The 10,338-nt window shown below is 42.6% G+C and overlaps 1 protein-coding gene across 2 annotated transcripts; it reads left to right on the forward strand.

Moving 5' to 3' along the window:
* Positions 1 to 684: 684 nt before the first annotated feature.
* On the forward strand, positions 685 to 9,871 carry LOC114783311 (receptor expression-enhancing protein 2-like). 2 transcript variants are annotated; one of them, XM_028968734.1, is made up of 8 exons: positions 685 to 1,023; positions 2,074 to 2,146; positions 5,432 to 5,508; positions 5,873 to 5,993; positions 6,190 to 6,303; positions 6,601 to 6,793; positions 7,806 to 7,972; positions 8,392 to 9,871. In XM_028968734.1, the coding sequence occupies exons 1-8, from the start codon at positions 992 to 994 to the stop codon at positions 8,467 to 8,469; spliced, it is 855 nt and encodes a 284-aa protein (XP_028824567.1). In that variant the 5' UTR covers positions 685 to 991; the 3' UTR covers positions 8,470 to 9,871. The 2 variants fall into 2 exon arrangements, with proteins under 2 accessions (XP_028824567.1, XP_028824568.1); XM_028968735.1 differs by having other exon boundaries at positions 6,607 to 6,793.
* The last annotated feature ends 467 nt before the right edge of the window (positions 9,872 to 10,338 follow it).

Genomic DNA, 10,338 nt, shown 5'->3' on the forward strand with positions numbered 1-10,338 from the left:
TCTGTTTTGTTGTGTAAAGGAACAGATTGATTGTCAACAAATGTATTAATTGACTGCTGGCCTTTAATATTTATCCATGTAATATTTTTATTTTAGCAGTGTGTAAGAATTTTCACCACAGTTTACAAAAATGGCCCTTATACTGTACATGGTAGACACTAATCTCTAATCTCAACAAATATTTCATTTTGATTTTGTTTGGTCTTTGTTTTTTTTTCTGCATTTGACTATATTAAACAGAGATATGATCTTGTAAACCCAATTTGTGCAACCCTTGGTGTAATTTTCTTACTCCTGCATAAACTACTTAAGGTGTGTCCTATCTCTCTCTGAACCAGTCCTGGAAATTTAGATTTAGTATATGAACTATGATGATTGTGTAAAACTTAAAAAGACAAAAAACGAAACTTTTTTTCCCCCTTTTCCTACAAAATTTCCCATCAATATTTAGTGTTAAACCTCCGCTGAAGTAGCTGAAATAAAACGTGTACATGCACGACACACGTAAGCATCATACATAATGAGGTTGCGTACATTTCTATCGCGAATCGAGCACACGGTTCCAGTTTTTGGGTAATAGATGCAGGTCAGGTCAGGGGTGGAGTGACTTCTCGCGAGAGACGAGAACACGTGTTTTTTTTTTTTTTTTTTTTTTTTTTTTTTTTTTTTTTACTGCGTGTTGATTTAGCGTGAAGATGTAATGGATACGCAGACATCGGTTTAGAAAGTTAATTTGAATTTTGTCTCGGATTTTATCGGCCGGCGTGTCTGCGCACCTGTATCCTGCCCCTTTAAGGGAATTAAAGGTCCCGGGAGCCGCTGAGGCAGCAGCTGGACGCCGCCGCCGTCATCGTCATCATCATCGTAACAGAAAACCTACGCCGCTCGGTCCGGACCGCGTCCCCGAACACCGGAGCTGTGCTGGGGGAATGGGGGGCAGCTAGTCGTGCCCGAGCATAAGGCGGAGGTTACGGCGAAAAACCGCGACAAGATGGTTTCGTGGATGATTTCCCGGATCGTGGTGTGAGTACGGCGGTGCGGCGGCGCGCCGCATCACGTTGCCGTCTGTCCCCGATTTTCATTTTATTTTTGTTATTTAGCGATTTTTTTCTTTTTATTTGTGAAAGTGTGAGTCCGTGGTGGGACGAATAGACGACCTATTATACATACATGTATCTTTATAGGTTTAAACCTCTTGGTTTATTTAGATCCTGTTTACAAATCCGTCTGTACTACATTTATTTAAAAATAATAATGACCGGTTTTAACGCCTTTTAATGCAATCGGCTAATCGTATATCTTTTAAATCACTAGGTGTGGAACAACAACGGTGCGTTAACCCATATATACATACATAATATTTAAAGCAGCAACGGGCCTTGGCTTGCCTCTCATTACATTTAATTAGGTTTATACGTTTTTCTCTGAAGCGGCCTTTTTATATTTGTAATGGCCATAAATAACGAGGACCATCTCTGGTTATGTCCAGCTATGCAGCGTAATGCTTTCATTCATTCATTCTTCTGTTGTGTGGCCCGTTTTGCTCTGGTACGCAAAAATAAATATATATTAGTGTGTATATTTACGTATAGCCAGCCAAACAATGCGTGATGCTCAACCTATTCTCTTATGGCAGACCCAGGTGCATCATGGGAGCGAGTGAAACCCTTAGTCAGACAGGCTGATGTCTGCACCGGAGCGGGCCGCGTGCACGAGCACGCGCTCAGACACATGGTCCACATCCGCCACGTCTGTCCCACCGTCCCGGAAGGATGCCACTACTCTTGTTTATTTCTTGTGCATTTATGGCTTTTAGTCAGACGCCCTTATCCAGAGAGACTTACAATCTGTAGTGACGGGGACAGTCTCACTGGAGACACTCGGGGTTAAGTGTCTTGCACAGTGAGGGGTTTGTGGCTCGTAGACGAGTGTGTTACCCGCTAGGCTACTACCTCCTTTCTTTCAGGTCTCTTATGCTAAGATCCCTTGGGCAGATGTCCTTGTGTGTCCAGTAACCTCGATATCGTGCCGGCAGAACATAAGGAACGGACTGACCTTCCTCTGTTTCTGCAGCCTGGCGTTTGGCACCCTGTATCCAGCCTACTCCTCCTACAAGGCGGTGAAAACGAAGAACGTTAAAGAATATGTGAGTACCGCGCTACTACAGCTCTGTACGCAGCCCCACCCTTCCTTAAAGTCTCTTTTACTGGCATAGGCAAGCAAGCAGAAATAGGCAAGAGAAACTGATGGTCAGGAAACCTAAATTGAAACACGGCAGATATATTTAATGCGTTTAAGGTCCCCTGACATGAAATTTTTGCTTTTATATCCGTCTTATTGGTTCCCTTGTACTGTATCTGAAGGCCTTGGTGCTGAATTACAGCCACTTTTATCCAGTCCCACAGTGCAGGTGAAGCGGTTGTCATTGTGATACACAGTAGCACAGCACACGGTGACACAACGAAATGAGACCTCTGCTTTTAACCATCACCCTTAGTGAGCAGTGGGCAGCCATGACCGGTGCCCGTTGCCTTTAAATGCTAATGAGGAGGAGAGAGGCGGGACTAGGAGGAGAGCGGCCTATAGAAGTTGAGCGGGCTTTTGTGGAAATGACGTCGACACCATTCACTGACCACAATGTTTGCCACAGACAGGAAGTCGTGTCAATGTTTTTTTTCAAGTAAAAATAAAATGAACCCATGGTCTCTATGACCGAACAAAAAAGCCATGACGGTTGGAGGAGAGAATTTTTTTTAGAGGAGGGGTGGGAATTCTCTGGGTGGAAAAAGCATGACAAAGGGAGGTAACCTTTCCCCTTATGATGTCATAAGGGGACAAATTCCAGAACCGACCTTCTGAGCCGCTGCTCTCTGAACGGTGAATCAGAATGACCAAAGCACTCTTTACACTCACAATTTCTAGCCACTGCAAGACCACAGACAGACTTGTATTAATGTTAAATTATCTCACAAAGTAAAAGTGTCATGATCAGGGTCCTTTAAGGTATATTAGATCATTTTTAAAGCTACAATTCAATTCAGGTGCTCAAAAGCTTGAGCACCTGACATGTTCAGGATTTAGCAACACCTCATTTGGCAAGTATCACAGCTTGTAAGTGCTTTATGTAGCTAAGAGTCTTTTGGTTCTTACATGGCACAGCTCAGTAAGCTAATTATGGTCTGGAAGTTTGGAAGAAGTTACCTGAGAATTCACACGGTGGGTCTGAAGTGCTGGATGCTCAGGAGCAGAAACAATGGCTCGGCTTGAAGTAACAATCTCAGTTGTGCTTATATTGCATGTTTTGAATGATCAGTGTCCCAAACAGATTTACTTGGCTTGCATTCTGTCATATCTTGGTATTGACACAAAATCACCAGTGATTGTCGGGGTGTGGCCAGCACGTTCTTATAGGCCCTGTTGGGACTGGCTCACCGCGAAGTAGCAGACATACAAGTCGGTGCCCTGTGCATATATACACTGCTCAAAAAAGTAAAGGGAACACTTAAACAACACAATGTAACTGACACAACTGTCCACTTATGGAGCAACACTGATTGACGATCAGTTTCACTAGCTGTTGTGCAAATGGAATAGACAACAGGTGGAAATTATAGGCAATAAGGGCGGGGTTCTGCAGGTGGTGACCACAGACCACTTCTCAGTTCTTAAGCTTTCTGGCTGATGTTTTGGTCACTTTTGAATGTTGGAGGTGCTTTCACTCTGGTGGTAGCATGAGACTGAGTCTAGAACCCGCACAAGTGGCTCAGGTAGTGCAGCTCATCCAGGATGGCACATCAATGCGAGCTGTGGCAAGAAGGTTTTTCATGTCTGTCAGTGTAGTGTCCAGAGCATGGAGGCGCTATCAGGAGACAGGCCAGTACATCAGAAGATGTGGATGAGGCTGTAAGAGGGCAGAAGAACCCCCTACCTGCCTTTGTGTAAGGAGGGTCAGGAAAAAGACTCCATGAGGGTGGTGTGAGGGCTTGACATCCACAAGTGGGGGTTGTGCTCACAGCCCAACACCATGCAGCATGTTTGGCATTTGCCAGAGAACACCAAGATTGGCAAATTCGCCACTGACACCATGTGCTCTTCACAGATGAAAGCAGGTTCACACTGAGCACATGTAAACCACATACTGTCCAGGAGTCAGCGGAAACTTTAGTCCAGGTCTGGGAGGAGGTCCCTCAGGAGGCCATCTGCCACCTCATCAGGAACATGTGCAGGCATTGTAGGGAGGTCATAAAGGCACGTGGAGGCCACACACCCTACTGAACCAAATTTTCACTGGTTTTAAGGACATTCCATCAAAGTTGGATCAGCCTGTAGATAAATTTGATTTCCATCGAAAAAGTGTGTGTGATTTAGCTGTCACCATGTTCAATTATGTAAAGAACAAAGTATTTAATGAGAGAATATATATAATTCAGATTTATAATGTCTTTATGTTTTTTATTCTTTTGAGCAGTTTATATAGATCGTGAAAGTGATTGTTTTCATTGCGGTAAACTGCATAGCACAGCACACAACAAAATTGTGTTCTGCATTTAATCAGTCACCCTTCAGGCACCGTCTAGTGGTGCATCTTTATACCTGTGTGTGTGTGTGTGTGTGTGTGTGTGTGTGTGTGTGTGGTGTGTGTGTGTGTGTGTGTGTGTGTGTGTGTGTGTGTGTGTGTGTGTGTGTGGTGTTTTCAGTTCTCCCAGGTAGTTACTGGATCTCAACGATGGGTGGAGGAACTAGACCTTGTGGGATTAAATATTGGAAGATGTAAGCGCATGAAATAAATGTGTTTATCAAATTATTTAATGCACCCCCTTGTTTTGAACGCTCCTGACCTATAATTGCATTCCATATTTATTGATAAGCAACTTTTTTTTTATTGCAAAACTGTAGTGTCGGTCCTCTCTTTCAGGAAGTGTGCATCTTGCTATTTTTAAGTTTGGGGTCTCTGTCTGTAGAAGAGGGTACTGTAGCTCATGGTGATGGGTTGCTATGGAAACCGTGCTCTGTCAGTGAGCAGTTGTTGCGTGTTCATTTGTCAAACCTTCATGACCAAATAAACACACTTAATATTTTTTGTTTAGTGTTGCTATGGATACATATGTTTGACAATTGATTATTTGTATTTTTTTATGAATTTCTTTGCCCATGTTAATAAAAGTTTTTGAATGTTTTCTGCCTGTATTGCTGGCAGTTTGTCGGTTCGGTAGCTGTGGCTCGTAGCTCTTGTGGTGTTTTGTGTCAGTCCATGCTCTCTCCCCAGAGGTCAGTCATGTGTAGAGTGATGTGCTGTACAGAGCTGGAGTGTGAGCTCACAACGTGCCCGGCCATGTGTGGGCACACGTGCCAACGTATGCTCCAGTGCTGATGCTCGCTCTGTGTGTGTGTGTGTGTGTGTGTGTGTGTGTGTGTGTGTGTGTGTACTCAGGTGAAATGGATGATGTACTGGATCGTATTTGCGCTCTTCACAACAGCAGAAACATTAACGGACCTGGTCCTTTCATGGTGAGTTCCACAGTATTTTTCAGGTTTAGTATTTTTACATTTACATTTACAGCATTTATCAGACGCCCTTATCCAGAGCGACTTACAATCAATAGTTACAGGGACAGTCCACCCCTGGAGCAACTTAGGGTTAAGTGTCTTGCTCAGGGACACAATGGTAGTAAGTAGGATTCGAACCCGGGTCTTCTGGTTCATAGGCGAGTGCGTTAACCACTAGGCTACTACCACCCTACATCACATCCCATCTATTTTATACCCTCACTGCAATGCATTTTTCATATTGTAAAAAGTGAGATGTACTTTTTACAAAAAGACAGCCATATTTGGCCAGTGTCTAAGGTTGCAACGGGATGGGCTTTTTCAGGTTTCCATTTTACTTTGAGCTGAAGATTGCCTTTGTCATATGGCTGCTGTCTCCATACACCAAGGGCTCCAGTGTTCTCTACCGCAAATTTGTGCACCCCACCCTCTCCAACAAGGAGAAGGTCAGTGCTGCAGTTTTTTTTTTTTTTTTACAACAAAGTATAGAATGGAACCTATGTCTGATCACCAACTTACGATGGTCAGAAGTTTTCAGTTTTAATTGGTGTGTAACTACTAACATCTCAAATCTATATGCACCATTGGTCTGTTTAGCATTAACCGTGTCTTAACTCCACTGTGCAAAAATGGAAATTGCAGGAAATCGACGAGTACATCAGCCAGGCCCGGGACCGCAGTTATGAGACCATGATGCGCTTTGGGAAGCGAGGACTGAACATTGCGGCCAGCGCAGCCGTTACGGCAGCCGCCAAGGTGGGATTCTGTCTGTCCCTTTAGAGAATATCACTGTCACTCACTATCCATAAACGCTGAATCCAGAACTGGGCACATCCCAGCCCATCCGTATTTAGAAGATAATATCAAATTGCAGGAAGCCTTAAGAACTCTGACATAACTAATGAAGGAAAAAGTCATTTTCATCTCCACTAGTTTCTAAAAAGCAACAACCGTAAAGCTCAGTGCTTGCTGATGTTTCTGAATTTCCAGTAGTGCAACTTGTAGTGATTTAAAACTGTGCTTGGTCCCTGAAACCGCATTGGTTTGACCCAGGGACAGGGTGTGCTGTCGGAGAAGCTGCGCAGCTTCAGCATGCAGGACCTCACGCTCATCCAGGACGAGGAGGATCTCCACCTTCGCGCCGGTGAAGCTCGCCTGCGCACGCCCATGGCCACGCTGCGGGACCCCGTGGATGATGTGACCGGGGCCAACGGGACACCACGGGCCAAACCCGTTACACGGCAGAGTACGATGACAGGCTTTTAATGCAGTTGCACCTGAAATATGAACAATTTTATTCAAATCAGTCTAAAAGTCTGTTTTATTCTCATCAGCATCTGCACTGTATACACTAATTTAGAAATGAACAAAGTCCTGTTCATGCAGCATTGCCAATTGAAAATAGTAATAGGACTGACATTTTCTGTTTGGAACATTTTATATGGTTAATTAAATTGATTAATTTTTATAAATTTATGATCAGCACAACATGACTTAAAGCCAACCTTATGTAAACTGGGCTAAATGAAACTAATGTGAGGTGTTTTTTTTTTTTTTTTTTTTTTTTTTTCCCATTAGAAAAAGTTTTGGATTTTCTGATATTCCAGATTCTTTTTAACAGACATCAGACCCACTTTGTAGGCTGTATTTAAACAGGCAGCTGTGTAAAAAATCTGCAGTTGCCATGGCAGCAGCTATTTTGGGAGTGCCAGATTTTCAAATTGAGACCTAATTTAAGGTCTCCGAAAAAAGTCACGTTGCCCAGGACATCTTGAGACAATCTTGATGGTTTGCAGATTTCAGGACTCTCTGGACAAATTAATTACGTGATCGGTAGTTTTGCAGCAAAGGTGCAACACTAAACGTGCAGAACTCCCAGCCCTCGCGTTTGACTGTTCGTGTTGGTGGTGTTGGTGAGGGCTGCATCATGGTTCTGAAGGTTTCTGGCCTGAGCAGCAGGCCGCTGTCAGCTGATCTGAATGAGGGTGGATGGATGGAGGGAGGGAGGGTCTGGGCTCTGGCCAATCCTGTGGAACAGAGGCTCCTCAGAACATCCTGACTACAAATTTGTGCTTTTTTTTCCCCCCTCTGGTTTGAAAAGAGCAACGGCACAGAAACGGGTGATGAGGAAGGCTAATGGGATTAAAACTGGCCAAAGCCAAGAACCTCTTTCCAGAGAGCATCCTGCCAGACACCAGAAAAGTTGAGAGGGTTTGAGGAAAAAAAAAATAAATAAAAATGCTCTTGTGGTTTCCCAGCTCGCTCTTCACCTGCACCAGTTGCAGATGAAGTCCATGCTTCCAGGTCTGAGGGTGACCCGTCGGACATGAGGACTGAACAGTCAGACGAGGACACTGGGGACAAAGCCCCCAAACGTACGGCAAGCGTCAAAGTGGCCAAGAAGCCTGCTGCTGCCAAGACAGAGGTACTATTATTATTATTATTATATATTTTTTAACGTTTGTTACATCTTGCACCTTTGCAAGTAGAGTCTCATTTGGTTCATGCTGCACATTTATATCATAACAATGATCTAGATAATATATCGATGACATAAAGTTCATCACGCCTGTTTTACATCAGTTGTCACTTTACTAGTCCGTATTTACACTGGTTGCTTTATCCAGGTCTGTAATACTTATTAACAGGTTCTGGAGAATCTTTGTTAGTTCCTGCTGCAACACTCGTTTTTGGGGCTTCAGAGTTCTGGTATTTGATTGTCATTGAGTTTGAAGCCTTGATTGTGACGTAACGGGTTCTGCTGCCCCTGACATAATTCAGCAGCACCGCCCTGATGCCGTAGTAGCTGTTGATTTAACCTTTCGACGGCCCTTTCTCCACCAGGCAGCCAAGACCGTGAAGAAGCAGCCAAAGAAGAAGACGACCACTGCAACCAGTAATAATACCGCCGAGACGCCCTGAAGCTCAACCTTCCACTTCAACACGCACACACACACACACACACACACACACACCATCAGGAAACACTCAATTCTCACGTGCTAGTGGAGTGTAGCAGGATTCTTCTCACATTATATCAGCAACACCCTTTTAATGCAGCCATCCACTTGTCTCTGCATTAATGTAAGTGTGTGAGGGAGAAGTGGAGAAAATCACTCCTTGGCTGACCTTCTTTACTTCCTCTGGAGGGCAACTCCTCTAGTCGTGGACAGCTAGTGTGTCCACATCTTGGCTTTGTGTCTTCGTGAAGTGAAGGCCAGTCCATGGTGGGTTTCCCTGTCGTTTACTTTGGTGCATCAGTACAAAAGGCTGCTTGTGAGCAACAATATCAATTTATCTCATTTTATGTGGAAAACCGTTCATGTCATAATCAAATGATACTCTTTCCATGCAGCATATGCATATGGGGCTTTTTCATCCTCTTCACTATACACACACATGCACACTATTTAGGTCAATGCATTTTATGGCTATGGTCTTAGAATTGATGGTACATTTTAAGGTATTGTGTTTTTAGGCCTGTTACGGGCACCTAATGTCCTCCTGCTCTGGCTAGACCAACGTCCTGTAGGGAATGCATCTCCATGGCATCCTTTATAGGATGTAGGGTGTCTGTCCGGTGCATTGACGAGGGGCCACTGACTCTACATATTTTTAAGGCTTTTTATTATTATTATTATTATTATTTCATCTTATTTAGAAAGTGTACTAAATACTAAAGGCCAGGCTAGCGCTAGAGGTCATCAGGGGTCCCAAACTCAATTCCTACAGGACAGCACTCTGGACCTTGTGGCTCTTAGTTGTGTAGCGCTTTACTTTGAACACCAGAGGGCAAACTCCTTAATTTGCTGGAATCAAATGTATTTTGTAAATAGTACTACTGACTGTATCATTTGAGCTTGCTTGCCTTATTTTCTTTAAAAAAATTTTTTTTTTTATTTATTTTTTGCTTTCTGCAGCAAACGTGAGATTCACACGAACATTTCATTTTCTAATGCAATTTCTGACTACCCTTTTCATTTCATTTCATTTTTCTCATTGTTTCAGTTTTCCATTGTGGGGTTTACAGAAAGGCTCAGCCGGATTTCAAAATTTTAATGGAGATAAGACTGAAAATCATACTTTTTTTTTTTCCCTCTGTGGTACTTTAGCTGTCTCTATTTTTTTATGCCTCATTTTGTTTTCATTTGAAGTCACAATCACTGTGGGATTTTCATTTGTGAGAATTATTAATATATTCTTTTGTGCCAATACTCCACTGTAATAAAGAATGAGAAATAATTGTGCTGGGACTCTGTTAGCCACCATATACAGTATACAAGGTACCGATTTCAGAAACTGCTAATAAAAGTATTACAGATTTGTATGTGCTTCATCTTTGTGTAAAGACTAGTTTTAGGGCACTTTTTAATATTATTTTGCATAGAAATAGCTAGAAAACTAATGCCATTTATGCTAATCTGTGACTAGTTAGGTTAACTGCTATGCGCTAATAGTCTGATTTATAGATGCTGATGTTTACAACATCATTCTTCCCACAATTTGCACAAGATGTTCTCAGTTAAAAATAATCTAGGAGATCGATTTTCTTCATTTTTAGTCTACATCAGAAAATGTTCCAAGTTACGTTGACTTTCTATATTCTTGTAATGGCATTTAATTTTGAGTTGGAATAGCTTGTGTATGTCAAGTAAACCTATATTGTTCTCTTAAGTGTTTGCAACTCTCTTAACTGTTTAGTTAACAGAGTTAACTAAACCAAAACGTTCAATTTAACTTAGAAAACCAATTACATCAGAAAAAATAAGTAAATATACTTAGTGAACAAGA

Source organism: Denticeps clupeoides, unplaced genomic scaffold, assembly GCF_900700375.1.
Source record: "Denticeps clupeoides unplaced genomic scaffold, fDenClu1.1, whole genome shotgun sequence".
Classification (NCBI taxonomy): domain Eukaryota; kingdom Metazoa; phylum Chordata; class Actinopteri; order Clupeiformes; family Denticipitidae; genus Denticeps; species Denticeps clupeoides.

Bases quoted from the DNA above. Each gene is read 5' to 3' on its own strand.
- LOC114783311 (XM_028968734.1), top strand. From the start codon at position 992: ATGGTTTCGTGGATGATTTCCCGGATCGTGGT. The intron at 2,147-5,431 runs GTGAGTACCGCG...GTGTGTACTCAG, and splicing joins CGAAGAACGTTAAAGAATAT to GTGAAATGGATGATGTACTG. The intron at 6,304-6,600 runs GTGGGATTCTGT...GGTTTGACCCAG, and splicing joins CCGTTACGGCAGCCGCCAAG to GGACAGGGTGTGCTGTCGGA.